Below are 21,503 nucleotides of genomic sequence, written 5' to 3'. Positions count from 1 at the left end.
GGCGGTCACACCGGCTCAGGGGAGCGACGCCGACGCGGCGGCGCAGCCACAGCTCACCCGCGCGCGGGGCGCGCGGCACGCGGCTGCTGTACACATGGTGGTAGCCGAAGCTGGTCAGACGTGAAACATGTGTCGGCTGGGGAAATGTGGGACATCGGCAGACCGTCTGGGCCTGTGCACGGTGGAACGGTATCATCCCAAAACAAAAATGCACTTACGACATCGACCATGAAACTTATGGGTAATCTCATCACCTGACGCAAATCAGGGCGTCAAATGCAACCACGCTTTCTGACGAGGTCTCGCTAAAAGGGCATTTCGTCAACTAAGGGAAAACCACGCATGGAACTGAAGGAATCTCTTTGGAAAGCAGAGAGCCGACCAGGCCCGGCCCCCAGGGCGCTCCGCTCACCTGGGTCGACGGGTAGGTGATTCCTTGGTCCTTGAAGCCGTCCGTGTTAGCCTTGGCGTGCACGACGGTGGCGTAGACGCGGTGGGCGTGCTGGGCACGCTGCAGCAGCACGGCCACGGCCGCCTCCGAGCGCACATATCCGGCGCCTGCGAGGCGGCGGGGCCGTCAGAGATCCGTCGGCGGACCGTCAGCGGACCGTCAGAGGACCGTCAGCGGACCGTCAGCGGACCGTCAAAGGACCGTCAGCGGACCGTCAGCGGCAGTGTACTCCGGCAGTGCGCAGTACACGGCAATACAAAGGGCCGCTGGTACTGCCCGGATGGTGCCGCGTGTGGATGGGCAGCAGCCAATGAGGCGTATCCAGACGGCCATCCCAGAATGGCACCACGTGCGGAGCGTTCGCCGGCGCCGGCCTGCATCCCGATTCGTACCTGGTTACAGGGTTATCTACGTTCAGCTGGGAAAGGTTGCCATTGGCTGGCTGGTAGGAAAGGCGAGTTGGTGCATCTCAGCGGCCAGTTTGAAACACTTCAGGCACTTGTGTCATTGTTGTTTGCAATATGAAGTGTTTCAGTCTTCATTGTCTGGCTTTAACGTGAAACCCACAAGGCATCCACGCTGCACTTCAAGTATTACCACAATGTAACTGGGATCACGAAATCAGAAACAAACGCCAAATGACTCGTTCTGACGAGGATGTTGCCACCAGCACTGTCTCCACCAACATGGCAAAGAATCGTCAAACTACACGGACACAGATGCCACGTCGCACACAAAGTCCAGCCACGCATCTCTGGACAGCAGCCCAGAACAGCGGCTGCACCTCCACTGCGCCACAGAGCCCGGGCTCCAGCGCAGCCGGGCGGCAGCTACGCCTGTCCCGGGACGGCCGGAGGCTCCGCTGCGTCGGGCGCTAGGGCTCCGGCGCAGCCGGGCGGCAGCTGCGCCTGTCTCGGGACGGCCGGCGGCTCCGCTGCGCTTCACGCTCACCTGTGGCGTCGAAGGCCTTGCACTTGCCCTCGGCCGAGAGCATGTTGAGCCGGGCGAAGTGGAGGCTCGACTCGGGCCGCAGGCAGAGGTTCACGCCGCCGACGATGGCCGCGTCACACTGGCCTGGTGCGGGCCGGGTCGGGTTAGGGCAGGTCAGGTCAGGTCAGGTTCACGCCGCCGATGGCCGCGTCACACTGGCCTGGTGCGGGCCAGGCCGGGTTAGGTGTGCACCGAGTGAGAGCGAGGGGCGGGGCGGGGGAGGGCATAGCACGCATGCACGCACACACAAGCACACGCGCGCGCGGGAAAGACGATGCTTAGATTATACTATGAGCGTATTCTGTCACGGAAAGAATTGCTGGTAACACAAATTATAGCGTACTATCCTGCCGGGGGTTAGTCTGTTAATTCAACCAGAAGCCATACGGGCTTCTTTTTCTCTAAGCAAAAGCAGAAATTCGTGCGAGTTGAAAAACAGGGATAAACCAGCCGTCGTGTTATTGTACATTAAGCACCACACTTTTCACTACCAAGTTTCGGCACGAAGTTCGTTCGGAGGCAAGGGTGTGTCCAGAACTGACCGGTTCTCATGCAGAGCAGGGCGTTGTTGAGAGCCAGCAATGACGAGGAGCAGGCCGTGTCCATGGCGTAGCTGGGACCTGCGAAGGCACAGTCCAGCAGCTGCACATAGCTCGAATGCTTGCCCAAGACACAGTAGTCATGAAGGAATAAGTGTTTCTCTCGCTGAACATGAAAAGAATACATGTCAAACAACGTCACAGCTTGGAGACGCTGGTGCCTGCTACAGTTACCAGTTACATGCCCAACTACAAGCCTCATGTTTTGACTTGCACTGGAATAATGCGACGTTCAATAGCTGCCCATAACTACCACGCTGCTTAGATTGTCACCTGAAGACAGCTGACAAAAAGCAGAACACGTGGGGATATTTTATGTCAGGCTATGTTGAACTTAACTCCACAACTTCCTAACTCGACCTCTTTGAATTTTCCTATCCACCCAACATATGGTCAGAATGCGCGCGCCCAACACAGATTTCGAAGACCCGGTTCTCAGACAAATCTCGGCACAGCTGACCGACGCCGTGCACTGTCGCTAACCAGTGAAGTGGAACGTGTAGCTGATCCTGTTGGCGAACATGGCGCGGTTGGTGCCCGTCAAGCCGTAGCCGTTGATCTGGTCGGGGTCCTCGGACAGCTTGGTGTCCGTCTCGCTCTGGGACACGCCGATGAACACGCCGGTCCTGGTGCCGCGGAGAGACTGCGGGCTCACTCCTGGGGACGGGGCAGCAAAGGTCACGGCAGGTCAGTGCGGCCACTGAAGGTCACGAGCCGTCGCTGAGCACCGCCGGCAGAAGCGGGGGTTTGTCAGCGGCCATCGAAACCCACAAGCGTTCACCGCAGGGGGGGGGGGGGGTCTGCCACGGCGGGTGCGAAGCAGACAGATCAAGGCCAACAAGCGTGACAAATGACAGCTACAAAATGGGGACCGTTCTTGCAGGTCACGAAAGCGGGTCAACGCCGGGTCAGCACGGGTCACTACAAACCAGCAGCGATCGTCGGGTGCTAGATGTGGCCACTGTAGGTCATTATCAGTCGCGCAATGTGAGCGCGGCTCACTCCAAACCAGCGGCAGGGAAGGAAGTACAACATTCCCAAGTCCCGCTGGGAGTTATCGACAAGGCGATCAGCAGACGCATTCTCTTACGTTTTGTTGGTTTCATCAACGCCTACGGATGCGCAAAAGCCAGCACGCGCCAAAGGCCGGGGACTGACAGACAGATGGTCGTTTGTCATCTATCAAAACGACGGATACTGCGCGGTAGTACTACAGGCCATTCACTGCACCGCAAATTGTTCGCAATGGCGTCGCATCAGACTGGCTGGCAAACTTTCCTTAGCCATGTTATGGTGGGAATCTTGGGTTAAAACTCTCGTGTGGAAATATGCAATGAAGCAAGACAGGCTGCTTAACATGGACCGGTTTCTGAGACATTAAATGTCACAAGGTCCGCATCCAAACACTGTCCGCCGGCCGGATCGTGGTCATAACGCTCCTATACAAATAATAACTAAACCAGAGGCATAGCCAGAATTTCACCAAGAAGGGATCCAAGCTGGTCAAGGGGGGCCATTCCAGCAAATACAGATAATCTTATCGCCGCTTAAAGTCTTGTTTTGTTTTTGTTTCGGTTAACTTTTAGACAAGAGAGCCTGTCGTGATGCCTTGGAGCGTTTTTACGTTGACGGGCCTACGGGCGCCTTGAAATGACAAAAAAAGCTGGGCCTTTGACCCCAGATAGCTCCGCTACCTCCGAGGCGGAGGGGAGGGTTTGGCTACGCTACTAAACCATACTGTGGTTTTACGAATCCAGGCCAGACGACCGCGCCATGACAGCGTATCCGCGTCGCTCGTTCCGGGGTCATAATGAATTTCCAACCGCCTTGTCAATGTGGATGATTTCCTGCTACAACGGCAGCTCAGGAAACTAACCGACGCGGCGCAACGGTCGTGGTGTTCACTCCTCTTCTCTACTACAACAGTCAGGCAACAGTCGGGTTTCGAAGCCACACCATGTACAGCCTATAAGTTTCGCATTTGAAATCTGCATCCACCTGTACAGCGCTTGATCCTGGAACTGCCCGAGCCCCGGACCAGACCTGATCCGGAACGTGGCTCAGTAGCTCTGATGCGAACCACGACCCAGGTCAGCAGGTCGGACCAGCTGTCCCTGACAGCCGCTGGACCACGGCTGACGCTGGGCCAGCTCCGGACACCGCGCCCGGCCGGCCGTCTGCACCCGTACCCGCGTCCACGATGGCCTCGTGCGTCAGCTCCAGCAGCAGGCGCAGCTGCGGGTCCATCTTGTTGGCCTGCTTGGGGCTGACGCCGAAGAACGAAGCATCGAACGACGACAGGTCCTTCAGCTTGCCGGACCGCGTCGGCAGGCCGAAGATGCCTGTGGGCCGGCGATGGCCGAGCGTGACATAGCCGCACTCGGTGGACCGATGATCACCGGCGAGGGCGGGGATGGGAGCGAGGGGGGGGGGGACAGGCAGAGCAGGCAACATCGACTGAATAGGCGATAACTCGGCCGCCACGCCGTGCTCGCGTCGCCACAGTGCTTACTTCCGTCACTCCACATCGGCCCATCAAACACGTGACCAGTGTTTGATGGGCGATGAGGGGCGACACACCATGTCAGACGGCTCACGTGACCAGTGTCTGATGGGCCGATGTGGGGTGACACATCATGTGGGACGGCTCACGTGACCAGTGTCTGATGGGCGATGAGGGGCGACACACCATGTCAGACGGCTCACGTGACCAGTGTCTGATGGGCGATGAGGGGCGACACACCATGTCAGACGGCTCACGTGACCAGTGTCTGATGGGCCGATGAGGGGCGACACACCATGTCAGACGGCTCACTTGACCAGTGTTTGATGGGCGATGAGGGGCGACACACCATGTCAGACGGCTCACGTGACCAGTGTTTGATGGGCGATGAGGGGCGACACACCATGTCAGACTGCTCACGTGACCAGTGCCTGATGGGCGATGAGGGGCGACACACCATGTCAGACGGCTCACGTGACCAGTGTCTGATGGGCCGATGTGGGGTGACACATCATGTGGGACTGCTCACGTGACCAGTGTCTGATGGGCGATGAGGGGCGACACACCATGTCAGACGGCTCACGTGACCAGTGTTTGATGGGCGATGAGGGGCGACACACCATGTCAGACGGCTCACGTGACCAGTGTTTGATGGGCGATGAGGGGCGACACACCATGTCAGACGGCTCACATGACCAGTTCAGAGCAGTTAGCGGCGGGCGGACCGCCACCCGGAGACGGGTCACAGTGTGCTCAGCGCCACGCGCCGGGCAAGAACAGAGCCGCGACCGAAGCCTTCCGCCCGCAAGAAACACGCCCACGGGACGAAGCCGTGACCGTGGTCAGTTGCGGTTTATTTGTTTATCGGGCAGATGGACAATGCTAATAATAACCAGCAGTCAAAGTGGCCGGCGTTGTCCAAACATCTGATTGCCCGCGTGGCTATGCATCTGCCTACTTCTAGCCTTAAGTTCGAGCGGCTTGGTTCACGTGTGAAGAGTGCCACAATTTCAATAGCAGGGAAGAGCTCTCCTTTAGATGACATGCTTGAATGAAACCAACTAAATCCCTGCATGACTGGATCCGTCGCGGCCTCTGTGTGACGAAAATCCGGACCGTTCTACGCATAACCGCTCGAAACATAGCACATAGCATAACCATTCGAATTCACAGTGAACGGCGCTGCCCGCCAACGGATCAGTCCGTGTGATTGGATCGCATTACGCGTCCGTACGGGAGGGGGGGGGGGCAGCTAGATCAGAAGCTGGACGGTCCGGCCGGGTGGCGGCAGGCCCACCGGCCGGGCCGGCGGGGTCAGGCCTGGGCCCTGGCCAGGGGTCCCAGCCGGGCGGCGGCGGGACCCACTGACCGGGCCGGCGGCGTCAGGCCTGAGCCCTGGCCGGAGGTCCCAGCCGGGCGGCGGCAGGGTCCACTGACCGGGTGTGAAGCGCCGGCCGTCCTCGGTCACCATATCCACGCCGCCGAACAGGTTGTCGGCGAACTCCTGCAGGTTGTCCGACTCCGGGAACTTGCCGCTGACACCGCTGATGACCACGTCATCGGCGAGCGACGACAGCGTCACCCGCCGGGGGCCCTGCGGTGACGTCACATTAAACGTCACTGGCCAGCTCGGTCACGTGCCATTCTGCGGTGACGTCACACGTCATCGCCAATAGCAGAGGCCCTGGAGTAGAGTCATATACTGCCATCAGACGGTGAGCAAATCGCCAACAGACTACGGGGAAAAACCAACTAGGGGACAAGCGTATGCCAGTATACGCGGGCAGAACACGCGACATGGTCTTCAGGACAACGTGAACACCGCCAGCCGGTCAGACACGGCTTAGCTGACCACATGGCTAGGGGCTCCGACCCGCCTTTTTACCCATAATCTCGGCTGGAGATAGCGTACCGTTTCCCGGGGATGTGGCTCTTCTTAGATAGTGTTTTTCAACGGTTCGCCACCTCCTGGTCAACATGCCCGGCCCTGACGCACCTCCTGGTCAGCACACCCGGTCCTGACTTACCTCCTGGTCGGTCACCGTCATGGAGTCGCCGATGATAGGCGGACAGTCCGGAAACTGGGCAGGCATCGTGATCGATACTGTCGAGACAAAGGACGGGACGCGTTACAGAGTCGGTCTGAGTACGGCACTGTCGCGGAAGAGAACAAAAGTATTGTGACCGAGGGCCCCATTACTTGTTTGCAGTTTAAGAGGTCTGTATGGCTTCCAAAACATCACACCGGACCTTCAGACATGAAAGTAAGATACCAAGCCTTAAACGGTCCTTTTAAGACACAGATGGCCCCTCAGCGACACAGCGGGTGGAGCTTGGAGGGCAGGGCCCCTGCCGCCTGATTGACCCCCACCGCTGAAATCCTGGCTACGCCACTGGCACAAGTTACAGAGCCGGCCAGCGTGACACGGGGCAGACGCCTCGGTATCGACACACACACACACGGACACGCACACACACACACACACACACACACACACACACACACACACACACACACGCACACACGCACACACGCACGCACGCACACACGCACGCACGCACGCACGCACGCACGCACGCACGCACGCACGCACGCACGCACGCACGCACGCACGCACGCACACACACACACACACACACACACACACACACACACACACACACACACACACACACACACACACACACACACACACACACACATCCAAACACACCCACACACGCAGCCGGGTGTCCACTGTGAACAGGATTGCCACGCACGGCATCTACCAAGCGTAGCACGTGCTAAGATCATCCATCAGCCGCACGGCATGCGCCGGTGCTGAGGTAAATGTCTGAGAAACGTTGCATTCTCCCAATGAGCTCACTTATTAGCGCGCTGCAAGCTCCGTCGACGCGAGACAATTTGAAACGGGGAACGGATGGAGCGATACCTTCGGCACTGTCTCTTTTGGGCGACTGTACGATCCGTAGGACAGGCATCCAACCTGACTCTGGAAGTATTCCGGACGAACCAATCCAGTTCAGTTTAAAGGCATTTATCCAATATCCCAACGACGATCCAATTATCCCATCCAGTACATTTGATAAGCCGGATCCACGAGTAAGACACGTCCACGCTACAACTCCGGAGCCTTTGCCAACGACGCATATGCCCGGGGATATGGGCCAGTTTTTGCCCGTAGTGCCACTCATGAACCAGTTACTGCAGACCCAATACCGAACCATAACAACGAACAGCTTGTTGACCTTGTTGGCCTTAGATGGCTGATGACCTTCGGACCTGCAAGCGAAAGCGATTTGAATCACGAACCAAAATGGCATCAGGTGACACAAAGACTTGTATCCTTTCAAACCGATTTGAGAGCGTCTAAACCGTGCATACTCGCCACAGCCTGCAGGCCTCTCAAGCTACACTAGTCCAGTCCTCAGCCGCGAACCAGCTTATCAAAACCAGCCGCAGACCGCAAGGGATCGCAAGGATCTAGGCCGAGTTGTGAGGGATGTGCGCATGGCGTTCGGTAAATCATGCGCACATACCTCATGATTCGGGACCAAACACGAGAAATGCGCCAACACACGCCACACGCGTGCCCCCCCCCCCCCCCCCCAGCTTTCTCAAGTTGAGGTGGATTCCCACATGCAGGCGTGATGCCAGGACCTGGGCGTGGGGGGCGCAGGGTTGACTGCGATTAGTGATACAACTTATGTAACGTAACGTAGTTTTGAGCATGCGCGCTCGCATTTCTTTGCAACAAAAAACTCGACGCAAGACGTTGCAGTATCCGTAGGCAGCGCAGCGTCGGCCCCATGGCTAATACAAAGCCAAGGCCATCATGCTGCCGAAAATTATGGCGTATTGAAAGACGTACCTTTGAACGCTTACGGCCGTCAAACTGCACAGTGAAAAATATTTCGGGCGTTTATTTCACCTGTGGAATTTTTAGATTGATGATAATAACGGATTGGTCTTAACAGCCCCACGAAGTGATTTTGGAATCTTATACTGAAGCTGAAAGACTTAAGACATAATTTCTATTTTCGTGTCGCTGTAAGTACCAATCTGTCCAGAGGACATCCTCAAAGTTGTAAAAAAAAGATTCGCCCAGTCTAATCTTTGAACTGTGCGAATTGAATTTCAAAAGAGGTTCAGAAACATTATTTTACGATGGTCGGTGCACGTACAGCACCCACCGCCTGTTATGACTCGCGGTGGCCACCGCCGTCCGTTCAGCTGATGAGGCTTTATGGCGCCGTCTACGTATCGCCCTGGTCGGAAGGGCGGGCGCCGCGGGGAATCGAACCTCGTACCTCTGGCTTCCCAGACGCACAGAGGTTAACGCAGGTGCGTAAACCTAACCTAAGTCTACCGACACCCGGCGCGCAGGTTAAAATATTTTGATGCTATTTGTTTAACCAGTCGATTCTGCAAAAGAAGGAACGTTTTCAGGCAAACATGATATGTCCTTGAGCGTTTCTTTTTTAAACTCATTTCGACACTGTTCAACATACTTATTATAATACCTCATACACCTTATTTCTGGGAAAGAGGCCCCTTGAGTACAACACTACGGGGCATATTATTGTTCCCGGTCAGGGGCCGAAGGGCCATTCTGTACCACCGCGGTGTGTCTTCAGGCTGTCATTCTGGCGACGCGGGGCGGATCCCCTTGCCGATCCATTAGAGGCCCTTAAAGGGATACATCATATCACATTGGTCCCCTCCCCGGCGTAAGGGCCTTGTGACCTGCGCAGTTGACCCTGGATCGATGCAGAATCCGTCACTTATGTCACAAGTCACTTATGTCACAAGTCACACAAGTCACAGAATCCGTCACTTACACACAATGTAACAATAACCCTGATCGCCGCAGATGGCCAAACATTTGACACAAAAACTCCAGCTCGGCTTAACGGGCCAATACGGGCATTGAATTGGAGTGACCACCGTTCGGTACCGGGGCCCTGAATGGCGCAGGACCGTTCCATTGTGTCAATGCGAGCACTCATCATAAGTTCTCATGTTTCCTTTCATTGTCAGAGGGCCCAAACCAACGCAAGAGGCCCTCTGCCATTCGGGCTACCGTCCCTGTCCTTGTTCAGAAAAGCTTCCCCTGACCAACCAAGGCCCCTCGCTGACACACAATACCTTGCTACGCACTGTGGGCCTCTGAATGATACAGGAGAACAGACCAGTGCAACTTGCGGGCTGGCCTTGTTCCTGCATGGGAAATTGGTCCAGGGCTCAAACCGAAACGGAGCCGACGGTTCGTTGTTGGTGATCTCTGGCCGAAATAGAGCAACACTTTGTCTCATGGGTCCCTATCGGTACAAGAGGTCCTCTTACTGACATTTGACATTACTGTCCTCTGGGCGATGTCCTCAATGTGACCTACAGCTAGCCCTTTGGACCCTTTTGCCTTCCAATCGGACACTTGATCTCCAGTCACAAGAGGCCCTCCGGCTCCCTCTTCTGGCCTCCTTAAACACCGCTCAGAGTGCGGTGTTTGGCCTTCATTTGCCGCCACCGGATCCCTGCTAGGCATTGTGACCCCTGACTTGGGAAATGGGTCTCAAGGGCTCAGGTCTTAGATGGGCATGGAGCTGACTGTTCGGTTTTCGTGGTCTTGCGCCGACGTACATACCTGCATTGCCTCAAGGGTTCTTCAAACGGTGCAAGAGGACCTCTAATGTCAGGTCGCGACCTTACGGGCCGTGATTCTAATGAACTGCAGCCAATCCTTCGGACCCTTATGCCCTCCAACCGGGCCTTTGGTCGTCCGTTCTGATGGGCCGACCGGACCCTTTTTTAGGCCTCATCGAGCACTTCCCTTGGTCGCCTCGGGGCCCTTGCGAGTACAGAACTCTCTGTTAGGTGCCGTAGGCCCCTGACAGATACAGCGCCCCCGACCACTGCAAATCCCTAACCCCGGCTTTATAGCTGATGGGGAAGTGGGCCCTCAGGCCCATACCGACGCGGAGCCGACTGTGCGGCACTGGTGTGGCCTGACCGACTTATAGGCCTATATCGACTCAGGGGTCCTCGATCAGCGCCAAGCGCCCTCCGACGGCTACTTGATCCGTCCCCGCAGGCCGGGGCCGCTGAATAAAACTCTGGCCAGTCCTTCGTGCTCTTAGACCCTCCAATCAAGCCCTTGATCGTCGGACCCTCTAGGCCCTTCGGGGCGCCTCGAACACTGCCTCTGGCAGACTGCAGGACCCTTGCTAACTCAGGGCCTCCGTTAGGCCCTGTCGGGCGTTGATAGGCGCTGCAGCTCCGAACAATGAAAATCGCTGGCTCTGACTCTGTTGCTACCTGGGAAATTAATCGTAGGCTCCGGGGACCCCTTTGGGCCCCAACAGCATCAATCGATCACAGCATCAACCGATCAGTCTGAAGCCAGTAATCTCGCGGCCTACACATTTCGGCGGATGCTATCAACGACAGGTACTGACGGCTGGTGATGTTCGCCTGTTCGTTGTGCAGACGTGTCTTTGTTGGGGACAGCATGACCGGCTGGGAGCCGTGAGCTAAGCTGTTCTCAGCTCACTGCGGTTAAATGTAAACTCGCAGGATCACGAGCTCCGCCCTTTTATGCTCCACTTCATGCACGCCTCACCAGAAGTGACGCCCCCATCTGACCAAGTCTCTCCTCGCTGAGGCAGCCCGGGGTGCCGGACGCCCTCGTTCAGCCGCCTTGCCAGGAGCGAAAATAGGCTGCTCGCCGCGCGTGGGACAGCAACAGCTCCCAGCCGGCCGGGAGAGCCCACACACACGCCGTCCGGAGAGGGGGCGGGGGGCGGGGCGTCCGCGCTATAGTCTCGCCTACGGAAAGACTAAAGCCGGCCAGGCTTGCTTCCCGAGCCGTGGCCGAGTCCGCGCCGCCTCACCGTCAGGGCAGAGGCAGAGGGGGTGTTCGCTCGCTGACCGCGCCGCCGCTGCCGCCGCCGCCGCACTCCGCTGCTACTGAGTTGAGGGACTCAACTGGCGGCCGGCCGCCACGGGCGCCGGCTGATCGACCGGCGCCCGGCCGTCGCCGGGCGGCGCCACGGCCACGACCCCTGGCCGTGACCGACGCCCGCAAAAAAACACGGCAAGGGCGGGGAGCGGCCGCTGCGGCAGACCGCTGGTCACGTGACCGGCGGACCGCTGGCCACGTGAGCAGCACTCCGCCGGCGCGGACCAGCAGGCGGCCGTCCCGTGACCCTGGCCCCCGCGGCCGGCGGCGCCTCAGCGGTCAGCCGGGTCGGGGTGGGTGGGGCAGCGGCCGGAGCAGCCAGCCGCCCCCTGGACTGGGTCTGACGGGTGAGGTGAGCCGGAGAGACCTTACCCGGCGGTGGCAGAACAGGAGAGAGACGCCAGTGCCAGGCACTCGTGGATGACCGGACGGAGGAGGTTCGTACGGAGCGATCCGAGGGCAGCTTAATAGCACCGATAAGAAATTAATAAATATGACAAACGAGGGTGCGAAACGCCAAACCCATTAGCACTGAATGCGCGTGACGCACTCCTCTTCACGGCGCGCGCAGATTGGGAAGATGCTCAGGGGAGGTTCTGTAATTTTTCGAGCTCCTTAGCCATCACACTCACGAGCGTCACGAACTTAACCGAAAAGTGAACACACAGTTCTTGACAGACCCCGCCGAATAACACACGTCCACAAAGAAAGGGGTCTTACGGTATGTAATGGCTAATCACGCACAAAATGACATCGCAAACGTACTTTCACAACACACGTCGCCATGTGCTCTATGCATGGCGCCCAGGGAAGGCGCTAACCGGTTTTTGGAGAGTGTACCGGTCACTTTTTATAGAAGGCCTTCAAGGCACAGGGGGCCTCCTCAGGCGAGAGGGGTCCGCCGATGGACATAGCCACGCGTTAAATGTTAACGGCGTCTACTTCGGGGCCACAGTTTATGGTCAAAATACAAAACTATTTTTTGAAAACAAAGATGCCCGGTAGTCAACGGCATCCGCACCTGCTGCTACCAGCACCCAAGGTGGTTACGCTCATGACATTTGCCAATGAGTGGTGAACTTGATAGTGGCTCCATTCACTTGTAAAGGTCTAACGCTGCGTAGCGACGTTATACAGGGCACCGACAGTAGCAAGGCTGCTTCGGTGTAGATCCAAGTTATCTGTCACTCATCTAAAGCATAGGCGAGTCAACTTCGTGGAAACTGACCTACCATTCAGTGCAATATTAGCGCTAACGCGGATTCACAACACCATCCAATCAGTCATTCTATAAAATACTGTGGCCCCCTCTAGATCAGGTCAGGGGCCCCTTCTCAGCCGCGACACGTGCCTGCTCCCAGGCATGAGCTGGACCCCTCCTAGCATGAATAGGGCCTCCTACCGTGCCGCGGACTTAGACCATACAGTACTTCTAGGGTAGAGGCGTGGCCTCCTTTTACGTAATGACAGGGCCTTCCTTTGGAAGTGAATGGCATCTCCGCTTAGTCGGAAATGTGTACCGTTGTCCAGCTGCTTGAGAGCATCCGGCTTATTCATATAATTGTGCCGTCCGCTGCACCAGATCGGAGTCTCCTCTGGGTCACCGCATGGGCCTCCGGTCGTATTCTGGCTGTCGGTTCCTCACGATCCTTACGCGCCATAAAGGCTTCAATCAATTCGCTGTAAAGACCTCTTCACTCCAGCCCACACGCGACCCTTTCGTAGTTTTATTTCGTATATTTGCGACCTCCCAAGCACTGAAGCACGCAGTCGGTGACAGCCGGCACTCCAAATGACATCGGCGACAAAGCCAGGATTTCGTCCACGAAGGGGCCATATCGGGTGACAGGGGAACCTCCCAGCCCAGTGCCTTTCTTCGTCGCTCAAGGGTTTTATCCGGTGCACCTTTACAGGCACGAGATTTTAGTTTGAAAATCCGGCGCCCAGTTCCTGAAGTCTTACAACCTGTGCGAGTGTCAACTGCGGAGTACTGAGGTCTCTCTTTCCAGGGCGGCTCCATAAGCATTCAGGACGACCGAGAATGACCTACCCAAAATGCCCAAACGAACTGAAACACCCGTTAATAATATACATATACTGTATTGGTCTTTTAGTATACATGACGTTGCGTCGATGACGTCGAGAGCTTCACGCATGACTGACGGCCTTGGAAGAGGTCTGCCCCCGCTTTTCCAATCGGTTGCCACCGGCACCAAGGCAGACTGGCCTCGCCTCACGGGCTGCTGCGGAACGTTGGCTGCTGAGGCGGTGTCTGGCGTCCGCACCCGGTAACAAGACGGCCGACCAGCCAAGCTTCCCGACAAGAGCCGCAAAGCACTCCTCATAAACACAGGCAACAAAAACACGGCGAAAAACGTAATCAAACCACTGACCTGGCGATCTATGACGTCACGTGATTTGTTTTTATCGTCGCCGCGTCGCCTCGCAGACCGCCTCCTGTCAGGCGGGCGCCTTCCGAGTTGCAGCAGCCAACGCGACGGACCACACCGCACGCACGAGCCCCCAAGCGCAGCGCGCACGGCAACGCCACAAGAACCTTTACTCACGGGGCGTCGCCCGATCGCCGTGACGAAAGCAAAACCCGCGTTGCGCTGTAGCCCGCGGTGGGAGCTAGCCGCAGTCGTCTGCTGCTCTGGCCACCCGGCGCCGACCAATCAGCGTGCGGCCGGGCGCGGCGCCGACCAATGGCGGCGCGTGACGGCTCGAACCATACGCGCGCCGTAATTCGAAGTTACCAGGTCAATGCAGGCGGAAGGCCTTCCCGTCTGTGCCACGTAACGTTTGCAGGTGGTAACAGCAGCGGCCTATCTACAGGGGACAAAACAATGAGGACGGCTTGCTAACGTAGCCAAGCATCACTTCACGCCAGAACGAGGGGAGAATGCCGTGCTCGATGTTACTTGGCGCGGCAGGAAATGTATTGTCATGAAATTGGTTCGCATCCTATGGCACAGCTTCGCAACCGTTTCGGGGCAATTTCCCGAGGATAGATCGAATTGTGATTTCCACCGAGACAAACAGCAAAACTCAATCATCAATCAGCATAAGCCATGCATGCTTTTTTTGCACGTGAACAGGATCATACAAGCGTCTGACGGGTCAGGAGAAGTGTTCTACAACGATTGAAATCATTGATCCATCAGTGTCTTGCTCGCGCCCAGACACCGTAATCTTTGTCCCTATTTTTTACCACAGAGTAGAACAGGTATACACATACACACACACACACACACACACACATATATATATATATATATATATATATATATATATATATATGTGTGTGTGTGTGTGTGTGTGTGTTCATGCATATATCCCATATATAATGCGGTTGGCACCATTTCCACTTTTGACGCCATGTAGTGCAGTTGACTCATCGAGAGCACCAAAGCTCATTAGATGGCAACGTCTGTTCATTTGGAAAGAAACCGCTGAATTCGGCATACAGGGTCAGGATGCACGTCATGAAACCCACCTTTCAGGGGGAGAACCTTCGGTGTCGTGCTCTGCTCACAGTGGCAGAGGCTTGCGTGCTGTCAGAGGTTTAGCTAAGGTTTAGCTAGCTGTCCCCTCTAGGAGGGAGACAGCATTACATTTCCATATGCTAGACATGATTGGTTGATAAAATTACGTATTTACGACATACAATGGAAGCATGCATAACGCGGTGCGGAACAAAATTCAGAGTGGCATCAGTTACTTCGGAAAGGCCAATGTTCGTCGCTCGGGCGACAGAGATGTGTTGGTGGAACCGGTCTCCATGTCGTGTCAAATGTCAGTCTTATATGCCATGTCTGTTTATATGCCCGAAAGAAAAGTATTGAGAGGGAAGCGAGGAGAGGGAAGAATCATAGACGTTGGTGCGCATCCAAACTCTACGAGCATCCGAATGCGCATCATTTACTTTCTGCCTTATTCGCCGGATGACCCCGTTATCCGTCATTTGTTTCGCGTCACGCACTGGCATCACGTAACCGTCCTTTGTCAATGGGATCCTTTCTTGGCAGTTGCCAGCTAACCGCCGATAATGACTGGACCCGTTAGCGCTACCAGAGGTTGGAATCCTGCGCATGTATACAGCACCCATGAACCTTACCCCTATCGGTAGACGGGACATATACTGCTGGCTTCATCCATTTCCCACCAAAGGCTATCTTTGAGCAATGGATGAAAATCTGTCTTTGCCCAGTGCTTGCCCATTGCAGATTTCCCACCCCGACAGCCGTGTAAGCGGGACATACGGCTAACCGAGGACCAGCCACCGGCGGCATAGCGCGCATAGTGCTCGCTGGTGCGCAGTAGGGTACCGGCGGTGCAGGCCTCACAACGCTGGCGGGCGACCGCACAACTCGCGCTCCACCACCGCAGGTCAGGAGGTCACAGCGCGAGCCGTGCGACACCCCAGTCCGCCCCATCGCCGGTGGCGAGAGCGTAAGCGCCCCCCCCCCTCCCCCCCCCCCCCGCCCGGGAGATGACGCGCAGATCTGCACGTGCGTGGCTCGCGCAGGTATGTTGGAAGCGTGCAAGTTAATGCGCAGAAAGGTACCGACGCAGTTTTGTAAGACCGTTCATTGTGAGGGTGTGTACTTGTGCCGCAAGGTAGCACCCGTCCAACCAGCTGGGTGACGTATGGTGCGAAGCGAGCGCTGTGCGTTTTCTAACCAGTGAGCCAATCCCGTATCCACACAAATTCAGGTCACGGGCATAGGTGGCTTGCGTAACATGCCGAATGGGATGGCAAAAGTTGAATGGCGCCGAATAAAAAACATTCAGTTGAGCAAATCGCTTAATTCTTATTTGGAGCGCGAGCCCCTGGTCACACCTGTTTTTAAGAAACTCCAGCGACTGCATTGTTCACATTATCGCCCAGGGGCCATGGCGTATCAGCGATTCGTGCCCGGGTTCGAATCATGGATACCGATCAGTTAGCACGTCGGACGTGAAAGTCCTGCGCTCTTAACACGCGGCCACTACACCCCCATTAGGCAGATACACGGCAGTTTAAGTCACGATCTCCGTCCACGGGACTCCAGAGAGAGCGGTGAGTCAGGATAATTTTATTGCACTGCAGACTGAGGCAGCAGCAGCAGCTGTAGCTTCACCCAACCGTTCAAAGTCGGGCCTCAGCGGCCGGGTACTTACGTGATGGCTGGCGGCATCTACGTCAGTTTGGGTACGGCATGGCGCAGAAGAGTCAGTGGAGCGTTCGTATTGGACGTAAGCTACGGGCAGATCTCCAGGACCACACACTTCCCAGTTTGCATGCGCCTATCGCACAATAGCTCTCAGCGCCTTGGAGCACTTGTTAGAACACCTAGAACACGTATTAGAACACTTCATCCAGAGCATTACGAAAGACGGCAACGCGATTGTATTATGCATATGATAGCCATTTTCAGTGATGATTTGAGATTTTGGAGCGCGTCGATATAACAGGATCGTCATTTTTCAGTGGGTATAACTACACTATGAGAAGGAAACCATTCTCGATGTTATGCGGGGGTGGGGGTGAGGACTTAAATGTTTTTAGGCAATTTTGTCCTTTACAACGGATCCTACGGACCATATACCTGTCATAGATTCTCGAGGCTTCTCACCTTAAGTCGTAGTCATTTCATGAGAAGCAGTAAAACGAGTTCCATCACTTCTTAATGGCCATTACATGCCAGCACCCGAACACAAAGTGCACTAGACCTATGTGATGATGATGTTGGATGATGTTCTATAATATTTTCGATCCTGGACATCGCGATTGGTGCTGCTGTAGCGGCACCAATCGCACTGCCCTCAACTACTCTGTGTCACACCGCCCTCAACTACTCTAGCACTGTGTGCCTACATATTTGCCACGGTAATCCGCCGCTCAGGAGCTAAAACAATGTTGCAGATGTGTTTTGTGGCAAATCTCAGCGCTCCATTTCATGCATGCGCATCATGAATGGGAGATATTTCTTCTCACATATTTGCAGCCCTATCATATTTCCAGATTTTTTGCCACTGCTGCCGAAATCGAGCAGTCCGAGATCGCCCGAGGCGCAGAAAGTCCATGCGTTATAGGGCTATCTCACGACAATTTGACGAATCTCAAGCACGGAGAAGATTTCAACGGTCCACCTTGGAGTCTGCCCATTTCTGAGAAGCCTAGGCGACACCTCTCATCACTTCTTTTTATAACGTCGAATAGTGAAGGTGGGCAGCAAAGCAGGTTTGAAGTTTTCTTCGTTTTTCATTCTGCATCCCCGCGACGCCCTGCTTGCCCGGAATAAACTGCAAGTGCCAGTCACGAGCGCACTGAGAGACCAGCCCACAGAGGGGTTCATATGCAGGCTAAGGCTTGGCGGTTGGTCCCCCAAGCACATGTAGCCCTACCTCACCGTCATCCACTCTCCTTCATCTCATAGTCCTGAAATGACTATTGCTGGTCGAAAGGGCCCTGATTCAAATAACCACAGAGCCAAATCGTGATTGAAACTTGCACGGCTCGCTCAACAATTATTGAGAGCCAAGTGATGTCCTCTATGCTTGGTAACAGTGGTTACGGACGTCAGATTTGAGCAATGAATAATTCTTTTTTGCCTTCAAGGCAGCTTGTCTCACCTTTGGGTTGGGGCATATTTCAATAGCATACTCTGAGCACAATCTAGACACAATAAAGATATCAATATTAATGCCCTTCGAGTTTGAATTGACAACGCTTTGTAACAGCACTACATTTCTTCCCTGCAGTCGCGGCTACCGTCGTCATGACAACCAGAGGCCGATCCAGAGAGGAGGGGGGGGGGGGGGTACGGGCCCATGGCCCCTCTTGGGGCCCGAAGAAGCCCATAGCCGGCCGAACAGTTGCAATTTTTTTCAACGCAAACGCAACAAAATTGGGCCCCTTTGGATTTTAAGGCGACCAAGAACAGTTGCAGGCGAAAGTGGATGGCCTACAAGAAGACAAAAAAACCTTTTACGCTGTCCAGGGACCCTATGCAGGGTCTGGAGAACTGCATGCCCACTTGTAGGGTCATGCCGATCGTAAAGGAGCCTTTCACGTTGCCCTTTATTTCTTTGCATTGGCTTAGGGGGACCTGCGCTGTTGCTGGAACCTTCCTGCTAGCGTGCCGGGGCGCTCGTGTCAATCATGGGTCTTCTACGGCTTCTTTCCATTCGCCAGAAAGGCTCTGTGGGCTATTGCCGGGGCCCCATTTGCTAACCTGGCATGGTATTCTAGGTCGCCCAGGGACACTTCACGTTGGTTTCGGTTAACCTACCGACACACTCGCGATATGCTCATGGGCCCCCTACATTGGTCTAGGGCGCCTCCAATTCTCCGTCACTTGCTTAGGGCCTTACGCTCTTATTGGGGGCCATGTGTTCATCTGCTTGGGCACACTCGGTCGTTCGGGGTCCACAGATTGGGTGCTGGGTATTTCCTATTTGAATAAAGGCCCTACACACTTTTCGGGGTTCCATTTGTAAACCTGCTCGGGATACTTCATTGCTCGGCGGCCTTGCACATTGGTTTTTTTTAATGTAGGGCCCTACGCTCTTGTCGGGAACCACCTGATGGCCTGCTCGGGTACACTCGATTTTTAGGGGCCCTCCACATTGGTGGGTACTTCTTATTTGAATGGGGGGGGGGGCTACGCTCTTGTCGGGGGGCCTATATGATAACCTGCTCGAGCACATTTGATCGTACCCTCCCCATTTGGTATTGGGTACGCCCTATTCGAATGGGGCCCTTGTCGGGGACCCTCTATTCACCTGTTCGGGCAGATTAGATTGTTCGGGGGCCCTGTGCATTGGGTCTTGGTGTTTGAATTTAGGGTCCTATGCTCCTATCGGGGCCATCTTATATGTACACTGCTCTGCTGCCGCTGCCGCGCTGCCGCTCGGGTACATTCCATCTTTCGGGGACCCTCCGCAATGGGTTTCGGATGCTTCCTAATTGAATGGAGGGCCCTACGCTCCTACCTGGGTTCCTTCCGATTAGCTGCTCGAGCACATTCGATCGTTGGGGGACCTCTGCATAGTGTCCTGTATACTCTTATTTGAGTGGAGAGCCCTGCGCTCTCGTGGGAGCCCTGTCTGTTAACCCGCTCTGGCACGCTCGACCATTCGCGGGCCGTGGGTATTTTATATTTGAACGGAAGGCCCTACGCTCTTGCCGGAGGCCCCATCTGTTAACCTGTTCGGACATGCTCGACTGTTCGAAGGCCCCCCACATTGTGTCTTAGGTGCTTTCTATTTGACTGGAAGGCCCCACACTTGTTGGGACCATCTGTTCGCCTCCGCGGCTACACTGGATTGTTCCGGGACCCAGTATATTGGGTCTTGGTGTTCGAAGTTAGGGCCATACACTCCTGTCAGGGGCCATCTGATAATCCTCTGGGGTACACTCCATCCTTCGGGGCGCTCTGAACTGGGTTTTGGGTACTTCTTATTTGAACGGAGGGCCCTACACTCTTGTTGGGAGCTCTATGTGTTAACCTGCTCGGGCATACTCAATCGTTCGAAGGTCCTCCACATCGTGTTGGGAGTATTTATTACTTAGATGGAGGGCCCTGCGCTCTAGTCGGGCGCTCCATCTGTTAACCTGCTGGGACACGCTCGATCATTCCGGGGCCCTCCACGCAGTGTCTGAGTATTTCGTATTCGAATGGATGACGCTGTGTTCTTGGCGGGCCTCATCTATTAAGCTGCTCGAGCATTTAGCGGATACAGAGGGGGGGGGGGGGAAGACATGGGACCACGCCCCAATGGATCATGCCGGAAGGACCTTTAGGCTCCGAAGGGGCCTGTAACCGACCGAACGGAAGCATTTTTCTAACAAAACGAAAACACCACAAAACTGGACCCCTTTGGACCACAGACGACCAAAAACGGATGCTAGCTAAAATCGAATGTAAAAGCAGACAAAACTAATTCTTCGCTGATTAAGGCGTTGCTTTGGAGAAATTTGAGGTTCATTAAGCTGTCCAGACTCATTACGCTGTTGCCTGGCCCGATATGTCCACTTGCCGGGGCAATCTGACCGCTAATGAGTTTTCCATGCCGCCCTTGACCTCTGCATTTTCTCGTAGGGTCCAACTCTGCTGTTGGCACGCTATCTACTTCCATGCCTGGAGGCTCTTGATCGATCAAGTTTTCCCCAACGAATTCTTCTCATTCGCCCAAAAGGCTCTATTCGCTTTTTTCGGGGTGCCATAAGCCAGGGTGCACTCACTGGCTCATGGGTCCCTCATATTAGTGTCAGGTTCTTTCCACTTGCTTGGAGAGTCTTGTGTTGTTGCTGGGAACTCAGATAAGGTAAGGCACCGAGACAGTCGATGCTCGGGGGCCCTTTACGCTGATCGAGGGCTCTTTCTCTTTCATCTCATTTGCGGAGGACTCTTCACTCCGATCGAGACTCTTTCTGTTAACCTGGCCAGGCACTCTTGATCGCGCAGGGGTATTAATTCATAGTCTTGGATTCGTTTTGTTTGCTCTGAGGATCACATACTTGTTGACGGAAGCCTCTTTGCTGGCCTCCTGCGGCACCCATGATTGCTCAGGTTCCGTTCCTATTGGGATTGGCGCCTGAGCCTAAGAGCAGCAGTGAGACATGTGACGATGAATTTTTACGCGCGATTGTCAAACGTAATTCTACGTGCCGCCAGCGTTGTGTGTCATTTTTCTTGGCTATTGAGTGTGTGACACTTATGATACTTGTGTATCACGTGCTTAACATATTTTGAATGCTAGGACATTTTGTACCACTTGATAACAAAGAAGAATTCTCGATTTGTCGTCAGCCACACCAGCTGATTACATCGCCCAGTCGGCTGGCTGTAAGTTTACTAGGAATGAAGTCCGTGCTTGGTTGTGATGGTATTTGACAGCCAGCTTGAGTTGATGTTGTTTGTTTTTCCAAAACACAGCCTCAAAATAAAAGGATTTAACATGTTCTGTAGAAAATCAATGAGCTTCATGTGTGAGCACGCGTAGCACGCCCA

General features: G+C 55.1%; 1 protein-coding gene across 1 annotated transcript in view; it reads right to left on the bottom strand.

The window, feature by feature from the left end:
• The window catches only part of LOC119113587 (fatty acid synthase-like), a gene marked incomplete in the record, with an annotated part of 60,955 nt that extends 54,313 nt beyond the window's left edge, over window positions 1-6,642 (bottom strand). Inside the window, 7 exon segments of the mRNA XM_037237879.1 lie at window positions 413-558; window positions 1,403-1,525; window positions 1,984-2,061; window positions 2,524-2,697; window positions 4,230-4,382; window positions 5,981-6,137; window positions 6,571-6,642. Of these exon segments, the coding sequence (XP_037093774.1) occupies window positions 413-558; window positions 1,403-1,525; window positions 1,984-2,061; window positions 2,524-2,697; window positions 4,230-4,382; window positions 5,981-6,137; window positions 6,571-6,636 (897 nt within the window).
• Between the last annotated feature and the right edge of the window lie 14,861 nt (window positions 6,643-21,503).

The sequence above is a fragment of the Pollicipes pollicipes genome, unplaced genomic scaffold (genome assembly GCF_011947565.3).
Source record: "Pollicipes pollicipes isolate AB1234 unplaced genomic scaffold, Ppol_2.1 Scaffold_7262;HRSCAF=8765_pilon_pilon_pilon, whole genome shotgun sequence".
Taxonomy (NCBI): domain Eukaryota; kingdom Metazoa; phylum Arthropoda; class Thecostraca; order Pollicipedomorpha; family Pollicipedidae; genus Pollicipes; species Pollicipes pollicipes.
Note: the sequence above shows the minus strand (reverse complement) of the source record. Positions and strands in the feature narration are given on the sequence as shown.